This window comes from Hypanus sabinus, chromosome 2 (assembly GCF_030144855.1).
Source record: "Hypanus sabinus isolate sHypSab1 chromosome 2, sHypSab1.hap1, whole genome shotgun sequence".
Lineage (NCBI taxonomy): Eukaryota > Metazoa > Chordata > Chondrichthyes > Myliobatiformes > Dasyatidae > Hypanus > Hypanus sabinus.
The window spans coordinates 137,200,480-137,221,044 of NC_082707.1; the positions used below are offsets into that span (position 1 = coordinate 137,200,480).

At 38.1% G+C, this 20,565-nt stretch overlaps 1 protein-coding gene across 1 annotated transcript in view; it reads right to left on the minus strand.

Annotated features, from left to right (window-relative positions):
• fam98b (family with sequence similarity 98 member B) overlaps positions 1–18,713 on the minus strand; it is a 42,090-nt gene extending 23,377 nt beyond the window's left edge. Inside the window, exons 1-5 of the mRNA XM_059955681.1 lie at positions 18,527–18,713; positions 14,568–14,716; positions 11,217–11,351; positions 9,314–9,492; positions 9,149–9,229 (exon numbers count right to left, since the gene is read on the minus strand). Coding sequence (XP_059811664.1) covers positions 9,149–9,229; positions 9,314–9,492; positions 11,217–11,351; positions 14,568–14,716; positions 18,527–18,564 — 582 coding nt within the window. The 5' untranslated portion in view covers positions 18,565–18,713. The remainder of the gene's footprint in view (positions 1–9,148; positions 9,230–9,313; positions 9,493–11,216; positions 11,352–14,567; positions 14,717–18,526) is intronic.
• Positions 18,714–20,565: the final 1,852 nt, after the last annotated feature.

The following is a 20,565-nucleotide window of genomic DNA, read 5'->3' on the forward strand; positions in this document are numbered from 1 at the left end:
TAGTGGTGGGCAAGTTGTTGAAGAAGATCTTGAGAAGCAGTATTTATGAACTTTTGGAGAGACATAATCTGGTTAGGGATAGTCATCATGGCTTTGTCAAGGGCAGGTCGTGCGTTACGAGCCTGACGATCCCCATGCAAGGCTCCTTCAGAAAGTAATGAAAACTAATATATTATAAACCTGTTGCTTCTGTTCTTACAAATAATTACAGATCCTCTTTTTTTCAATTATCTCATGGTACGAGACAAGGTTGTCCCTTAAGTCCTTTATTATTTAATATCGCATTAGAACCTTTAGCCATTGCTATTCGTGAATCTCCTAATATTTTTGGTATTACCCGTAATGAGAAGTTATACAAGTTATCACTTTATGCTGATGACTTGTTGTTATATATTTCTGATCCTGACAGGTCTATTCCCGCTATTTTATCCTTGTTGGCTCAATTTGGTAGTTTTTCTGGTCATAAACTAAACTTGGATAAGAGTGATTTATTCCCTTTAAACGCGCAAACTTTATTGAATGACAGGATACCCTGTTTATTCTTGTTCAGGTATGGAGTTCCGGAGTTCTTTGACACTATCATATACTTATAAACTGTTATTATTGCCCATGTTAGTTTTAGTTTAGTGTTTGTTTCATATATATATTTTCTTTCACACATCTCTAATTTTTTTTTCTTTTTCTTTTGATGATTAGTTTTGTTTTTTTTTCATATATAATTATATAGACTTGATTGATTAATGTACTTTTTTGTTGTTGATGTTTAATAGGATATCATTATCCTATTATTAATGTAATCTTAAGTCTATTGTATTCATAACCTATTCATTATTATGTTATGTTTTTTTATATTTATATGAAACTCAATAAAAAGATTGAAAAAGAAAGAAAGAAAGAAAAGACAGGATACCATTTAAAGTTGTTACTGATAACTTTATCTACTTAGGTATAAAAATTACCAAGAAATATAAAGATTTATTTAGACTGAATTTTTTACCTATGCTCCATCAAATTCAACAACTTACTACAAGATGTCTCCCTTATCCTTATCATTAGTTGGTCGGATTAATGCTATTAAAATGATGATTTTACCGAAATTTTTATATTTATTTCAAGCTTTACCAATTTTTATTCCTAAATCTTTTTTTGATAACATTGATTCAAAAATTTCCTTATTTGTGTGGCAAAATAAAAACCCCAGGTTAAGTAAAGGCAATTACAAAAATCTAAAAAAGATGGTGGTTTAGCTTTATCTAACTTTATATTTTACTATTGGGCGAATAATATTCATAACTTAATATATTGGAAATTAGATTTGGATTCACCATTGTGCCCACAGTGGGTAAATTTAGAATGCAATGAGGCACAAGGATATTCTCTATTCTCCGTTCTTGGTTCTTCTCTTCCTGCTGATTTAGTTAAATTCAATAAACAGATATCCAACCCTGTTGTCAAACATACATTACGAATTTGGTTTCAATTTCGTAAATTTTTTACTTTGAAAAACTTTGTTCTTGATAGCCCTATTTTACTTAATTTTTTTTTCAAACTTTCTTTGACAGATCAAGCTTTTAGCATATGGAAAAGGAAAGGTATAAAATGTTTTCGTGATCTTTTTTTTGAAGGTAGTTTGATGTCTTTCGACCAACTTTCCAACAAATTTAAGTTACCTAAATCTAATTTTTTTTAGATATTTACAAATCAGAAATTTTTTACATAAAGTTTTACCATCCTTCCCCAATTCAACTTCAATGGATTTTTCAGATTTGATTTTTACCTTAAATCCTTGTCAGAAGGGATTAGTGGCTTTTATTTATAATATGATTATGAAGATGCTGTGGCGACCCATTTCCTGGCACATCCGAACCGGCTCACAATTAGATAGCCTACGGGGGTTTGTGAGCACAGAGCTTTGGAGCCTCTGCGCCATGGGGGGCAGGTTGAGGGAGGCTTAAAAGTGAGGCTGAGGATTTCGAATAAAGTTTTTCCTTCGACTGCAGTTACCGACTCCGTGTCGTAATTTTAGCGCTGCGTGTAGCACACCGCTACAATACAACCAGAAATATCAGGTAGAATTAAACAAGAATGGGAAAAAGAACTTCAATATAATATATCAACGGAAAAATGGGAAAAAATTTTACAAATGGTTAATTCTTCTTCTAAAGCTAAACATGCTTTAATACAATTTAAAATTGTACATAGAGCTCATATGTCTAAAGATAAGCTTGCTCGATTCTATTCTCATATTAACCCTCAATGTGACAGATGTCATTCAGATGTGGCTTCATTGACCCACATGTTTTGGTCATGTCCCACCTTATATAACTATTGGAAGGACATATTTGCTACCATTTCCTCAATTTGGAATATCGATTTACAACATTTTATTACTGCAATTTTTGGTATACCAAATGAGGATGGTAATCAGTTTTCCCCTTCAATTAGACGAATGATTGCTTTTGTAACATTAATGGCCAGAAGGTCTATATTACAAAATTGGAAAGAAGTAAATCCTCCTACCATGTTTCAGTGGTTCTCTCAAACTATTTCTTATCTGAGCTTGGAAAAAATTAGAAGCACTATTTTTGACTCATCAATTAAATTTGAAGAAACTTGGGGACCGTTCATTCGACATTTTCATATGAATTAATTTGGCCTCTTCCAGACCTCCTCTCTGTTTATTCTTGTTCTGGTATGGAGTTCCGGAGTTTTTGACACTATCATATACATATAAACTGTTATTATTGCCCATGTTAGTTTAGTTTAGTGGTTTTTTTTTCTCAATATATATTTTTTCTTGTATTTTTAATTTTTTTTTCTTTTGATGATTATTCTTATTTTTTCATATATAATTATTATAGGCTTGATTGATTAATGTATTATTTTTTTCTGTTGATATTTTAATAGGATATTGTTATCTTATTATTAATTTAATTTCAAGTCTATTGCACTTATAACCTATTCATTATTATGTTATGTTTTTTTTATATATGAAACTCAATAAAAAGATTGAAAAAGAAAGAGAAAGAAAGTAATGAGACATGGGATCCAAGGAGACATTGCTTTGTGGATCCAGAAATGGCTTGCCAACAGAAAGCAAAGGGTGGTTGTAGATGGTTTGTATTCGCGTGGAAGCTGGTAACCAGGGTGTCAGCAGGGATCTGTTCTGGGACCCCTCCTCTTTGTGATTTTTATAAATGACCTGGATGAAGAAGTAGAGGGGTGGGTTACTAAGTTTGCTGATGACACAAGGTTACAGCAGAACATCGATAGGATGCAGAACTGGGCTGAGAAGTGGCAGATGGACCTCAACCTAGATAAGTACGAAGTGGTTCATTTTGGCAGGTCCAATTTGAAGACAGAATATATATAAATGGTGAGACTCTTGGTAGTGTGGAGGATCTGAGATTTGAGTGTCGAAAGAACACCCAAACTGCTGTGTAGGTTGACAGCGTTCTTAAGAAGGCATATGGTATGTTGGCATTCATCAATTGTGGTATTGAGTTCAAGAGCCATGAGATAATGTTCAGCTATACAAGACCTTGGTCAGACCCCATTTGGAGTACTGTGTTCAGTTCTGGTCACCTCACTACAGGAAGGATGTGGATACTATAGAGAGAATGCAGAGGAGATTTACAAGGATGTTGCCTGGATTAGAGGGTGTACCTTATGAGAATAGGTTGAGTATACTTGGCTTTTTCTGCTTGGAGCAACGGATTATGAGAGGTGACCTGATAGAGATGTATAAGATGATGAGGTGCACTGATCATGTGGATAGCCAGAGGCTTTTTTCCCAGGGCTGAAATAGCTAACACAAGGGGGTATAGTTTTAAGTTGCCTGGAAATAGGTACCGAGGGGACGTCAGGGGTAAGCGTTTCACACAGAGAATGGTGGGTACGTGGAATGCACTGCCGGAGGGGGTGGTGGAAGTGGATACAATAGGGTCTTTTAAGAGCTTCTTGGATATGGACATGGAGCTTAGAAAAATAGAGGACTATGCAGTATGGAAATTCTAGACCATTTCTAGAGTAGATTATGTGTTCAGCACAACAATGTGGACCAAAGTGCCTGTAATGTGCTGTAAATTTTTAGGTTCTATGCACTTCAGCTCACTGTGCAATGATCTGATCTATATACACAATATGCAAGACAAGCTTCTCACTGTATCTCAGTAAGTGTGACAATAATAAACCAATTCCACTTTCAAATGCCAATCCTTTCTGGATAGGACACATTATTTCCAAAACACGTTGTCCTCAAGATAGCTACAGTAGCAAAGGGATTGAATTGACTTTATTCCTTACAAACTTCACATACATGAAGAGCAAAAATCTTTACGTTACGTATCAGTCTAAATGTGCAATCATAGTAATTTATAATAAATAGAACAGTCAATGTAACATAGAAATACACTCAAATCAGCATGAGATAATCAGTCTGATGGCCTGGTGGAAGAAACTGTCCCAGAGATGGTTGGACTTGGCTTTTATGCTACAGTAGTTTCCCGGATGGTAGTAGCTGGAATAGATTGTGGTTGGGGTGACTTGGGTCCCCAATGATCCTTTGGGCCCTTTTTTCACATCTGTCTTTGTAAATGTCCTGAATCATGGGAAGTTCACAACTACAGATGTGCTGGGCTGTCCACACCACTCTCTGTAGAACCCTGGGATTAAGGGAGGTACAGTTCCCATACCAGGCAGTGATGCAGCCAGTCAGGATGCTCTCAATTGTGCCCCTATAAAAAGTTCTTAGGATTCGGGGGTCCATACCAAACTGCCTCAACCATCTGAGATGAAAGAGGCTTTTTCACCACACAGCTGGTGTGTACAGACTGCATGAGATCCTCAGTGATGTGGATGCTGAGAAACTTAAAGCTGTTTACTCTCTCAACCCCAGATCCATTGGTGTCAATAGGGGTTAGCCTGCCTCCATTCCTCCTGTAATCCACAACCAGCTCTTTAGTTCTTGCGACGTTAAGGGAGAGGTTTTTTTCTTGACAACACTGTGTCAGAGAGATGACTTCTTCTCTGTAGGCCACCTCGTTATTGTTTGAGATAAGGCCAATCAATGTAGTGTCGTTGGCAAATTTAATTAGATTAGAGCTGTGGGTGGCGATACAGTCATGGGCATACAGGCAGTAGAGGGGACTTGGTACACAGCTCCAAGGGTCTTCTGTGTTGAGATGCTCAGCCACCTCTTTGCAGATTGAGCTTTTGTGAAGAGGGTAAGGAGAAGGATGCAAGGGTCTTTACTTCAGTTCATTCCCAGCAGATGTGCAGTATAACAGAGAAGTCTCTGATCTGCAAGCTATTCCCAGGAGCCACACACTGAGACAGTCATCCAGTGCTTCTGGAAGGTCATTAAATTGAAAAGTGCCTTTTATTCTGCCCAAAACCTGTTGGTCTTCCAGCACAGTGAGAAGTCTCTAAGGGAAATCAATGGTTCTGTGGGCTAGGACCACAGTCAAGGCTCCTTCTACTGTTACACATGGAGGGGCTGAGAGGGGAGAGGGAACCTATCAAATAATGAAAGGGTGCATCACCTGAGGGAGCCTTGTATTATGGTGTTTTAAAAAAAAATCACTACTGAATATAAAGACATGAATGTAAAATAAATCTTTTATTTGTATTTTTAAATTATCAATAATGTTTTTTTGAAATATATAAAAAATTAAACTTCAGTCAGGTGTTCCACCCTCAGCTGCTCCACAAAAAACAACCTAAGTTTATCCAACCTCTGCTCATAGCACATACCATCTAACTGAGGCATCCTGGTAAACCTATTCTGCACTTTCTCCAAAACCTCTCCATCCTATCTATAATGGAGCAATCAGAACTTCCTGACTGTTGATCTTGATCCCATGAGTAACAAAGGCAAGCATATCATACACCACCTTTACTACCCTATTAATTTGTGCACCCCACTACAGTACTGTGTAAAAGTTATATACACAGTTCTCTACACCCTTCCCACTCCCAGTTCACAATAGAAACCCATATCAGAATCGGGTTTATATCATTCACATATGTCACGAAGCATGTTTTTCTGCTGTAATACAGTAAAATACATAAAATTATGTATTGGTCCCTTCATATCAACACTGTTAATGATCCTGCCATTACCTACGTACTATCCCTTCACATCAATCTTCTAAAGTGCAACACATTACCTTTGGCTTGATTAAACCCTATCTGCCATTTCTCCACCCATATCTGCAAATGACCTATATTCAGCTGCATCCCTTAACAATTTTCTATACTATCCACAACACTACCAATCTTTGTATCAAATGTGAACTTACTAACCACCCATACACCTTTTCACCCAAGTCATTTACATTGGTGGTAGAAGGCTTGTGAACCCTGTAGAAATCTCTTTATTTTTGCATAAATATGATCTAAAAGGTGATCAGAGCTTCATGTAAAACCTAAAACTATATGAGAACCCAATTAAATTAGTAACATACACATTGTATGTTTATTTATTGAGGAAAAATTATACAATATTACATGTATTTGTTGGGAAAATTATGTAACCTTGTATGTAGAAGTACATAAACATAAAGTGTGTATTTTTTCAGTGAACGGTGTGATCCTGTTGTACAGCAATAACTTCAACCAAATGTTTCCAGTAACCGTTAATCTGTTCTGCACATCAGCTTAGAAGAATTTTAGGCCATTCCTCCTTACAAAACCACTTCAACTCTGGGATGATGGAGGACTTCCTTGCATAAACTGCTTGCTTCAGGTCCTTCCACATTTCTATAAGAATAAGGTCAGGACTTTGACTCAGCCATTCTAAACTATGAATTTTTTACTTTTTAAACCATTCTGATTTTGATTTACTCTTGCCTTTTGCATCGTCTTGTTGCATAATCCAACTTCTATTAAGCTTCAGGTGACAGACTGCTACCCTGACATTCTCCTGTAAAACGCCTTGATAACAATTGTGAACGCATTGTTCGCTCAACGATTACAAGCTGTCCTCAAACCATGATGCTCCTTCCACCATGCTTCACAGTTGGGATGAGGTTTTGGAGTTGGTGTGCAGTGCCCTCTTCCTTCCAAATATAGCAAAACATTTCTGCCAAAAAGTTCAACTTTGTCTCATCTGTCCACAGAACATTGTCTCAGAAGCGTTGTAGGACATCCAGGTGGCCTTTTGTAAACTTGCATGGTGCAGCACTTTTTTTGTGGAGCAGTGGATTCATTCATGGTGTCCTTCTATGAATACCATTCTAGTTCAGTATATTTCTTATCGTAGACACATGAACAGAGACTGTAGCAGGTTCTAGGGATTTCTACCGATCTTTTGCTGTTACCCTTGGGTTCTTTTTCACCTCCTTCAGCATTGCACATTGTACTCTTGGTGTGATCTTTGCAGAATGTCCACTCCTAGGGAGAGTAGCAACAGTACTGAGTTCCCTCCATTTGTAGACAATTTCTCTTAGTGTGGACTGATGAACACTCAGTTCTTTAGAAATGCTTTTGTAGCCCTTTCCAGTTTCATGCATCTCTACAAAACTTCTCAGGTCCTCTGAAAGTTGTTTTGATCAAGGGATTGTGCATATAAATAAATCTTTCTTGAGAAGTTTTTGTGCGTCTTTTTTCATAGGGCAGGGCAACTCTACAACCCATACTTCCAGTCTCATCTCACTGATAGGAACACCTAACTCCAAACTGCTTTTGTAAAAGGCATTACCCAGAGGTTCACATACTTTCCCCCCAATACATGTAATATTGGATCATCTTTCTCAATAAATAAGTGAACAAGTATAATGTTTATTGTATTACTTATTTAATTGGGTTTTCGTTATCTAGCTTTAGGACTTCAGTGAAGATCTGTTCACATTTTAGATGATACTTATGCAGAAATAGAGAAAATTCTACAGCATTCACCAGTGTGTGTGTGTGTCGTGAGAGAGGGTAAGTGATGGTGAGAGAGAGAAACAAACAGACAGCAGGGATGTCAATATAAACCCCTACAGAACACCACTAGTCATGGTCCTCCAACCAGTGGTCCAGGGGTAGTAGTCAAGTACCCGTGACCATTACACAATGAACATGCCAATTCCAAATTCAAACATCCAAGTCATCATGAATCACTTGCACTTCAATCTTCTGAATGAACTTCCCTTGTGGAACCTTGTCAAACACCTTACTAAAATCCACATGAGTAATATTCACAGCTCATCAATCATCTGTCATGTCCTTGAAAAGATCAGTAAGATATGACTTCACCTGCACTATCCCTAATTGAGCCAGGGTTGCCCAAATGCTCATAATTAAGAATCCTCTTCAATAGCTTCCCTACCACTGACATGAGACTTGCTAGCTTCTAATTACTGAAGTTATCCCCATCTTACTTCTTGAATAACTGAACATCATTAGCTAGTCACCAGTTCTCTGGGAGCTCATCTGTTGCTAGAGAGGATACTAAGATCTTGGTCAAGGCCTCAACATCTTGCATCTCTCTTAATCTGAAGTACATCCCATCAGGCACTCGGGACTTATCTACATTAATGCAGGTCAGATGAGGTGGTCTGACCTGGCATCAGGCAGGCCACACAGTCTTTGGGACTCTTGAACCTATGACTATGCTATCCCCAATTAAAACTACATTTCTCTTCTCTCCCCCACTCTTGAATGGCTCCCTGCACCATGATGCTACAGTTCACTTGCTCATCCTTCCTACAGTCCTACTCCTATCTTCACAGGCAGTGAGAAACTCATATCTGTTGGACAGGTTCCTATCATCAGCTCTCCTAATTCCTTTCCCGAGTTCTTTTCTAGCTGTTTTATTCTATGATCCTCAACAGCCCTATTTGATATTAACTTCATTAACATTATATATGCTTTATTTTTCTAAGATCCTTTATCCTGCCATCCTTGTCCTTCCTTCTTACTGGTAGATCCTGTACTCTTTAAACACTGTCCGCTAAAACACAAAAAGATGCATTTTGTAAATTCACAGTATCTTATCCGATATAAACCAGGACACCTCCATTGATGGTCATTCATGCCACTGCTGATTAAGAGATCCTGCAGTGTACCAAATAGCTGTAATGTTAATTATAGCAAATTTAATTCAAAAAAATAAGCAATTCTAATCAAAATAGTATTGTCTTTCCTAACAGCAGTCCCTTACCCATTGTTCAGGATTTAGTGTCTGCTTCAGCAATGGTTGACTCATATGACTTTTGGGAACTTTGGAAATAATAGTTTTCACCTAGGAGAACAAAATATATTTATTAGTGGCCTTACTACTGTAAACGCATAACAAAGAGTCAGGAAAAACAAGTGCATTACTGACCTTTTCCTCTACAGGTTTAAAAAACTGTGCATCAGCAACACCTGATGTGGGACAGGGGAAGCCCAGCGCTGCAAAGATAGATTTAATTTCCCGAGAAATATCTTTGTTGCCTTCAGCTTTTGATGCTGGAGATTTACACTGTAAGATCCTGGCAGTTTGAAGCTCAGATGAAAGATACACTGTCGGCAAACATATTAAGTCAAGAGACCTCAATATTTCAATCCATTTAACACATCCACAGTTAAAGTATTTGAAAGGTTAATAAAAGAACCCAACACTTTATCTAAACAGAAAATGATGCACACTCAGGTCAACCAGCATTTGTGAAAGAGAAGCAGCAAATGTTTCAAATTAAAGACCATTTATCTGTCGAAATCCTGATTAAGGGTCTTTGATCCGAAGCACTGTTTCCCTCCAAAGATGCTGACTGAGCTGATGATTGCTTTCACCCTTTTTTAAATTATTTCAGATTTCCAGCATTTGAGGTTCTTCTTTCCAAATTATTATTTTCCATTGAAATAGAAATCATGTAATTAATGAATTATCTTTCATATATAAATGCTGCAGATTAAATATTTAAAGCATTATTTAAATTTTGCTATAGAGACTAAAAACTCAAAATCCATGTTACATCAAGAAAGCCAGCTGACTTCGGTTAAAATGCTGATAGGTCCATTTAAAAATCAATATTTAGAACATGGAAAATCATCACAGTAGTCACCTTTGTCCTAACATTTTTTTTTAAATCAAAGTATTTAGGCTTATTTATAACCATTTTTAGAGCTTGCTTATAAATTCCTTCTTTGACCTCATAGGACATTTAAACAAAAATCTACAACAGCAGAAAATTACTGCCCTCTGGCTTATGCCATTCACTTAAGTCATTACCAATTTGCATCCCAGTTCCATCAACCTATTATGGTTCTGCAATCCTTAATACCTAATGATAATCCATAAATTTTATATTTAGAGAAGGACACAGAGAACAATTATGTAAGCGGGAGAGAGGGTAACAAGAGCATTTTTACAACACTAGTTTGCATATAGAGTGATGAGAATGGTCATGGATTTGATGGTCGCAGGACAAAATGGGAGTGAAGCTTAATAGAGGATAAACAAAAGAGAATATGAAAGAAGAAAAATAATGAGATGCATGCAGATCCATAACTCTGAAAGGTTAAAGGATGCTCGATATATGGCAATAGCTTCCATGAGGACCTTGCTTCCATTGTAAACAAGCCTGCAGATTTAACCAGATTAGGAGCATCAGAACCAGAGAATATGTTGCTTTCCAGTCTGACCTCAGTGCAGCAGCTGTTTAGAACAGCTTTATGCACTAAAATCTTCAGGTCACTTTAGCGTTACTATGTGCCTCCGATCCTAGATTGAAAAAGACAGAATGGACAAGTGTTTCCTAGCCTAATTGTTATTGGAGAGTCATCGCTGGATGCTGAGAGAAGGCAGAATCAATTTTAGACATAATCCCTCCACAGCAAACCATGTTGACACTCAATGTTCAGCCTGGAACTGACTTGATGGCCCACCTATTTAATAAGCCAATTTCTGTGTTTGAATTTGAACAATTTAGCAAAGAATGACAAGCTAATATACAGCAGTACATTCTGAAGCTCCCTCAAAGCTCTCATTGTATTTCTATATCATGGTATTTTGGGGACACCTGGTGGTGTACCAGGTAAGGTCTGAATACTTTAAATGCACACAGCACAACATAAAACCTAATAGCATTTATAATTATAACTAACATCATGTATTTATTTCCTCAATATATGTTACATATAATCAGTAAAATTCTGGAAGATTCCAGTAACAACTCCTGCAAAAAAAATTCTTGTAAAAATATTTTAAGAATCTGGCTAAGTTGGAGTATAATAGCATAACTTACATAATAGTTTTAAGCAGTCTTCCTTCTTCTTTAGTCTCTCTTTAAAATCTCCTGACAGAAGTGTTGAATAGGGGCAAGACATTTCTTTTAGGAAACCATTAACCTCCAACAGAAAGCTTTCAATATCATCAGCACCTTAAAGAGCAAAGACCAGTAGAAATTAAAGGTATTGCAAATAACTTGAGAAAACATATGCATATATGTTGATAAACATCAGTCAAAATGCAAAAACAACTCAGGAGGATATTATGATTTATAAATTTCTACAAAAAAAATTCACAAAAATCATTGCTGAAATTAGCAAGTCAGGCAAATCTATGGAGGAGAATAAACAGAGACCCTCATCAGGTCTTAGCCTGAAACAATGAGTGTTCATTCAGATGCTGCCCGACCTGCTAGGGTCAAAATTTCCAGCATCTGCAGAAATTCACATTTATCACTGCTGAAAGTAACTTCTTTATATCACATTGCTCTCATTTAATTAACTGACCTAATTGACAGGTATTAAAATATTTAAATGTTTCTTCAACAAAATATGACAAATTTGGCACTTAAATAGTCCAGAGTCACCAAACACCTGAATTCCATAAATCCCAGTGCATCTTTTGATGAATCTTCAAGTAAAAAGAGAGCATTTATCATAACATTAGTCATGAAGACTAATATTTCTTCATGGACATTCCTTTCAATAAACCAATCACTCAATATCAACAAAAATTGTTGATCCAAATCATGTTTGCCTTCTTCTGGTTTGCCTTAATATCTTTCATTATTTGCTAATTTTTCTTTTCATTAATTGAATCCAAAGTTAAATGATGTCCATCATTTATCATTAATTTTAATAAGGTTTTCTCTATTTTGTGTCCTAATCTTTTGGGATGTTATTGCCACCCACCCATCCAGCTATCACAGTTATCTTGAACTCTGCGGTCTTCCTGGTAACAGTATGCTTACGAGGAATCTCACAATTCAAATCCAGCGATGGTGAAAGTATAGTGATGCATTTCTAAGCCAGAATAGTCTGCAGAACATGCAAGCAGTTATGTTTGAATGCTTGCTCTACAACTCTTATAAACCTTGTCATCCATCACTTACATATTTCAACTTTCATTGACCGAAGTAGATCACTTTGGAGGAAAAAGAATTTCCAGTTTCTATTCCTTTCCACGCACTGAATTCACCTACCAGTTCTTCCTGCTCAATCTATCAAATGCTCCTTTACAATTCTTCAGCTGTTATCTACAGAAATTACAGAGCCATTTAAATTGGTGTCAACAGTAAAACTGAATATAGTATGAAGAGCTGAGGCTCTTCTCTCCAACCCCTAGGATACAATATTAGTAACAATGAATAAATCTGAACTCAGAGCCATTAATCCCATTGTGCATCTTACTGTTCAATAAAGACCCGCTCTTGCTGATGGGTTACAGGTCATTCCATGTCCTCTAATTTCTGTGCGCAATTCCTTACATGGAATACCTTTTGAAGTAAGATAAGTGGATAAGTGGTATCAATTGATACTCCTTAGGTCAAATCTACTTGTTCTTTCTGATTGGTTTTCATTTGGTCAACTGCTCTGCCATACTGTCTTTACTGAAATCCATTTCCACTGTTGCCATTCACTGCTGTCTTACAAACTTCATATAAATAAACTGCTCCAACTTGTTTTGTGTACATCCCTGATTTTAAAATTCCTTCATACTGACAATTATGCCTTCAGTTAGTCATAATCACTCTGGAATTTCTTACCCAAACCTGCCAACAGTAATACCCTCAGAATGTATAATATTTAATATTCTTTATATCATGTTATTAACAATTGATTATTTCAATCTAAAGGACAATATTTCAATTGTGAATGCTGACTGAGAGACAATGAATTGGAGAACAACTGTTTGCCCACTTATAATTTTTACTACCTTTGAAAATTATCAGAACTTGGTGATTGGTCACTGCCTAATATTTTTAAAGCAATATATCAAACAAATTCTTTCCTCCGCTTATCAGTGGTTTTCCCTGAAATCTAGCAGTTTAATCATGTTATCCAACTGATACAAAGTATGAAAAAAGTTTTACTACTTCTTGCTCTTCAAATACAGTGTCACTGCATGTACCTTAAATTGCCAATCTGTTAATGTTTTATAAATCTTTAGTATCACTAACGCATTTTTTTTAAAAAACCAGATACAGCATGGAACAGACCCTTCTGGCCCAATGAGTCGCATTGCCCAGAAACCCATCTATTTAACGCGAGCCGAACCACTGGACAATTTACAATGACTAATTAACCTTCTAACTGGTACATCTTTATGCCGAGGCAGGAAACCAGAGCACCTGGAGGAAACCCATGGGTTTACGGGGAGAGCATACAAATTCCTGACTCCAGAATTGAACACTGCTCCAATCTCTAATAATGTTGCACTAGTCGCTACGATTCTCTTAATATAATTTTACATAGCCACTACTACCATGCTCTTTATACTCTTCTTGTTCCTTATTCTATTTTTCTCAGTTCAAAGGATTTAGTTTTTCCCTTTTATTTGTATTTGCACATCTTGCTCATTGTACTTTCTCTCACTTAACTTGGAGACCAAGACCCACATTGTGAGGTTTGTCCTTATTCTCTGCTCTATGGGAAATTTTGACTATTTATGTTTGCCTGATGTTCACGCACTCCATAGTTCAAAGCTTTTTTTTGTAATTATTTCAGTTGTTATCTTGGTCCCAGCCTGGTTCAGAGTGCAACCCATCCTGCCTGCTCCAGTAGGACTACAAATGTTCCATGGAATTAAACTCTTCTCGACTATAAAAGACTTTCACCCAAATCCTTTTACTTTGTAGTCTGGATGTCCCTGTGCTCATTTAAGATTACTGCTGACAATATAAAATACAGGAGCCTGTCATTTCAATGCTTTCTCAGGAGAGACTAATGTTTCCTTGTTATTGGAGTAACAACTTCAGTGTTAAATCTATTGTATCAACTTCTGTTTAGATTAAAACCTAAGTACATTGTTATCATATTTCATTTTTTTCATTCAAATCTTCCAGTGCAATTTTGTTAAAATAATCAGCAAATCTAATTGCTAAGATTCCAGCAGGAGCAGCTATGACACACAGATTTAACAAATAAGACCATGTATAATGTAAATGGAGGCCAACTTTCCAATTAGGGACATAATTAGGAATATTTCTTAAAATTATCAGACATTGAACAAGTCTGTTGAGTTTTGTGCAATCTTTATTGGATGGAGCAGGGGTTCCCAACCTTTTTATGCATTGGACCAGAGACAGAGGAAAAGTGATGGAAACACGATACTTGAATAATACTAGACTGATGGAAGATGCACTTACTAGTAATACTATTTATACTTTCTTCCAAATTACATAACAGTTTTATCTGTGAAGATAACCATACACATAATTCAGTAAATTCCGAAGAAGATGGCCCAGTCTCAACTGCTTTCAAAAGTGCTTCTTCATCCAACAAGGGTCCATTGTACCTACATTTAAGAGAAAATAGATAGCTATTTAACGAATAATACAAGTAAAAACTGAGTATCAATGTGCGACTAAATGTACAAATAAAATTGTCATGAGGAATAATCAAAATGTTATGGAAACATGTAAGTAAAACTTGATCAAAATCCAAGAATGTCAAGTAAATTATCAAAGTGGATACAGCCACATTCAGATAAACTCAATATTTTCAAAACCAGTTCTTTCATCGATTTTGTGATTAGATCTCAACAATGTTTGAAAATATTGTAAGTGTTACCCAAGAAAACCTATTAAGTGAATACACCTCAATCATTAGCAAAAAAAGTATACTTATTTACTCTTCGGAAGACACAACAAAAAGAAATCTTCTCTAGTACTGCAAACAAAGTTATTACAATTGCATAAAAATCATGATATAAATCTAAAGAAATTTTAATGGAAAATATACTCAAAATTCAAAGTTCACAGTAAATTTATTATTAAAGTACATATATGTCGCCATGTGCTACCTTAAGATTCATTTACTTGCAGGCATTCACAGATACAATAGAATTCAATGAACAACTATACACAAAGACTGACAAGCAACCAACATGCAAAAGACAAACTGTGTGCATAAAATAGATAAATAATATGGAGAACATGAGTTGCAGAGTCCTTAAAAGTGAGTCCACAGGATACGGAATCAGTTCAGAGTTGAAGTTATGCACATAGCTTCAGGAATCTGATGGTTGAATGGTAATAACTGTTCCTGAACCTGGTGGTGTTGGACCAAGGCTCCTGTACTTCCTTCCCAATGGTAGCAACGAGAAGAGAACATGGCCTGGTCGTTGGGGGTCTTTTATGAAGGATGCTGCTTTCTTGCAAAAGCACCCATTGCAGGTGCATTCCATGGCGAGGAGGGCTTTGCCTTTGCCTGTGATTGACTGACATACAGCTACGACTTTTTGCAGGCTTTTCTGTGCCTGGGCACCAGTGTTTCCTCACCAGGCCCTGATGCAACCAGTCAGGATACTCTCCACTATGCATCTATAGTTTGAAATGACATGTCAAATCCAAGCAAACTTCTAATAAAGCAGCGGTGCTATTGTCCCTTCTTTGTGATAGCGCATATGTGCTGATCCCAGGCCAGACCCTCTGACAGGATAATGCCAAGGAATATAAAATTAAAAACCCTTTCCACTTCCAATCCCCTGATGAGGCTTGTCATAGACCTCCGATTTTCTTCCTCCTGCAGTCAATAATCAACTCTGACTTTGCTGATGTTGAGTGAGAGGTTGTTGCAGTACCATTCAACTGGATCAATTTCAAACTCCCTCCTATATGCTGATTCATTACCACCTTTGATTTGGCCAACAACTGTGGTGATGTCAGAGAACTTAAACCTGGCATTGGAACTGCACTTAGCTGTATAGCTGTAGTTTTTAAGCAAGTAGAGCAGCTGGCTTGTGTTGCACCTGAACAGGTGGTAAACAGCCTTGTGGTGCATCTGAACTGATGGTGATTGTGGACAAGATGTTTTTGCCAATCTGTACTGACAGTGGCCTGCAAATGAGAAAATCGAGTACTCAGCTGCACGAGAATGTATCAGGACCCAAGTCTTGGGAGTTTAGCAATTAGTTTTGAGGGGATGATAATGTTGAAAGCTGAGCCATAATCAATGAAGAGCATCCTGATATATGCATCTTCATTGCCCAGATGTTCCAGAGCTGAGTGAAGAGCCAATGAAATGGCATCTATAGTTGACCTGTTGTGTGTTGGTAGGCACATTGAAGAGGATCCAACTCTCTCCTCAGGCAGGAGTTGACACGCTTCATGACCAACCTGAGAACATTCATCACTGTAAATGTAAATGCTACTGGAAAGAAGTTATTGAGGCAAGTTACCATTTTTTCTTGGGTACTGGTATGACTGAAGCCTGCTTGGAGTAGGTACGTACCTCAGAATACCAAAGCAAGAGGTTGAAGATGTTTGCAACATGACAGCCAGTTGATTTACACAGGCCTTCATCATTCAGCAGGGTAAATTGTCTGGGCCAGAAGCTTTCAGTGGATTCACCTTCCTGAAGTCTCACATCACATCAGCCTCAGAGGCTGAAATCACAGGGTTGACCGGGGGGGGGGGGGGGGGGGGGGGGGGGAGGGTGCTTTGGGTCTTTGTAGGAGGTGATGGCATTTAAGCCCTGCCATAGCTGTTGAGCACCTTTCTGTGATGCAAGTTTGGTCTTCACTTTGCCACTTCACTTCCAGAAAGGCTTTCCGGAGGTTATACCTGGACCTCTTGTACTTTCCTGGGTCATTAGTCCTGAACCAGGAACTAGGATTGATTTTCTAAAATTTAACTTCTTCGTCCAAAATTTATATTTTGATGGCTTTCGAAGTAGAATCTTTGGTTGGCAAGCATACTTTTGAAAGCAATTTTAGCTTACGCCTCCATTACCATTATTCAAAATCTTTTAGTATACTGTATGTACAACTTTGTTTTATTTTACGATACAGATATCTCTAACTGCAAGCAGATGAAAGTGTTAGTGAAGCTGAAATACCAGCTAGCCAGCCTAGATTTTGCAAAACTGCCAGCATCTTCCCTGTGCAAATGCTACCTCTTTAGAGAATTAGCATGAAATATGTGTTTAAGAACATTTGAATGGAAATGAAAGACTGCATATAGCCAAGGTCAGCATTGGGTAACTTATAAACATAAGATTCTTCAGATGCTGGAAATCCAGAGCAATATACACAAAATGCTGGAGGAACTCAGCAGTTCAGGCAGCATCTATGGCAATAAATAAACAGCTGACGCTTCTGGCCGAAACCCTTCTTCAGAACTTCTCAAGTCACTACCAAAAGTTTTGAAATAGGAACAAAAAAAAATTCACTTTTACAGAATTTATCTGAGGGGGAAAAAGTAAAACAGTAAATGTTGCCAACTTCAATGAAGGGCTATTATGGAAAATCATGATTCAGACAGTTTATCAGGAGTACAACTCCTCAATAATGCAGGGGTGTACCATACAATCAAGTGTTTTCCATTTTGCTCATAGGTATTTTTTATAACTGTCAATAATCAAGATATTTAAATAATTCGATTCTTGAACGTTTTTATACCTGGTGTTGAAAAAAATCTTGATATTGACTAAGCAAAGTGGCATGGTTCACAGATGTTAAAGCTTCCCCCTCCTCCCCCCCCACCCTTTGTGAATAGGACTTGTTTGCTCTCCATTCCCTCATGATGACATTCACATTCACAGATCAGTGTCATGATGCAGGACCTCTTCTTTGGGATTTAGGCTGGTACTTGCAGGAAGCTGACAGTGATGGATCAAGCAAAGCCTTACCACATAGGCCAATAATAGGAAACAGAGGTGGCTTGGTACTGACAGAAACATTTACACTACAGAACCTCTGAACGATTGTGCTTATTTTTGTTTTAGCTGTTCATAAAGGTAAAAATTATACATAATAAAAAATTTCCATAAGACATGGAAACTGCAGATGTTGCAAACTGGAGCACAAACCGCTGAAGAAACTCAGTGAGTCAGATTGCATTTGTAGTGGGAGAAAGTGTGGGGGGAAGGGGTAATGGAATGAGGGTTGGGGGAAGAGAGGACGGAGGGGCGGAAACAAGGGCAATGGTCGTGTCGAGGTCGGCACCAGCACTGAACCAAATAGCCTTCCTCTGTTGCAAAAGTTGTGAACCCCGTGAGTTTCCCGCCGCAAAGTTGAGGCGTGAGCAGAAGAGAAATGGGGTCCCCACCGGGCACTTGTGCGGAGCGGCGGTGCAAGGAATCTACAAATAGCGGGGCCACTCACCCTAGCGCATCGAGTGTGTCCAGGATGTCCGCCTCCATGGCACGACTAACAAGCTCGAGTGCACCACAGCAACCGCTTAGAAACGAGACTAGGCCTTCACCGAACTCTCCACCACCACCCCCCGGTCACTTCACCCCACCGGCTCCTTTCAAACCTCCTCCCGCTCCTTTGTCCAACGACGAGTGGCGCCGCAACCATCCCTTCCTCCCGCGGTGGCGGCCCCTGCTGGTGGGAAGATGCCGCGCAGGTAGAGGAACACTGGATCTCAATTCAGTTCGATGATACTGCGCTTGTTTTCATAAACGGTGCTCGGGTCAAGAGTTGTCGACAGCTTCGAGTTCCTGGGAGTGAAAGTCACCTTTAATCTGCCCTGATTCAGCCACGTTGAAGCTCACCTTTACTTCCTCAGGAGGCTAAAGAAATTTAGTATGTCACCTTTGACCGTCACCTATTTTTATCTTTGCACCCTCCTCTATCTATATTCCTCGTAGCCAACATGATCAAAGACCCCAACCATCCCGGATATTCTCGCTTCTTCCCACCCCCTCACCTGGCGGTAGCCATAAACGTCTGAAAGCACGAGCCACCGTTCAATGACTGTAACTAGACAATTGGATGGTTCCCTAGTAGCATAACATGGACTCTTGACCTCATAATTTAGCTTGCTATGACCTTACACCTTACTGTCCACCTGCACTACACTCTCTTTGTAACTCTTTACTCTGCACTCTAGTATTGTTTTAGCCTTTAGAACACTGAACATTGCAACACTAGGCCATTCAGCCTATGATGCTGTGCCAATCTTATAACCTACTCTAAGATCAATGCAACCGTACATGGCCCTCCATTTTTTTTTCTGTTATCCATGTTCCAATTTAAGAGTTTTGTATATGTCCCTGTGTATCTGCCTCTACTATCAGATACTAGCTCAATGTTCTGTTGTAATAAAACGTATGAGAGACAGATTTTTCCACTGTGGGTGAATGTGACAATAATGAACTACCAGTCTATTATTATATAGAAGTTTAAACTTTATTTTGTGATCATTCATTGTATATGAAACCTTCAGCAAAACAAGGGAACAATGAAATGTAAACAGTTGACATTTCAGCTGATATTCTTCATCTCGGCCTGAAATGTCAACTGTTCACTCTTTTCCATAGATGCTGCCTGGCCTGCTGAGTTCCTGCGGCATTTTGTGTGTGTCGCTTTGGATTTCCAGCATCTGCAGACTTTCTTCTTTGTGAACAGTCACTATGGATCAGTGATAATGTGGAACAGTATAGCACAGTAAAAGCCCTTCAGTCCACAATGTTGTATCGATCTTTTAACCTAGTCAGAATCAATCAAACTGCTCCCTCCTTCATATCCTTCCATTTTATCTTTCATCTATGAGTATCTTAATTGTCTCCAATGTATCTGCCCCTGCCCCCACCTGCGACAGTGCACTATATAAGCTGTGTAAAAACCCTTATCTCTTCCATACCCCTTTATAATTTCTTCCAATTACCTTAAAAGTAGGTCCTCCTGTATTAGCGCTCTGCAAAAAAGGTGCAAACTGTCTACTTGTTCTTTGTCTCTTATCATCTCATACATCTCTATCAAGATGACTCTCATCCTCCTTCATTCCAAAGACAGAAGTCCTAGCTTGCTCACCCTTTCCTCATGAAACATCCTCTAATCCAAGTAACATCCTGGTAAACCTCTTCTGTACCTTCTCCAAAATTCCATATCCTACAATAAGGTGACCAGAATTGAAGGCAATACACCAAGTGTAGTCTAACTGGAGTTTTATTGAGTGGCAGTATTACATCATGGCTCTTGAACTCAATCCCCCAACTAATAAAGGTCAACCTACAAAATGCCTTCTTAAGCAATCTGTAACTTTGAGGAGTCTGTGGACACCTACCACAAGATCACTTTGTTGCTTCACACTGTTAAGAATCCTGCCATTAATTTCAAATTCAATCTTTCAAAGTGTATCACTTCACACTTGTTCAGACTGAACTCTATCTGCCCACATCTGCATAATATCAATG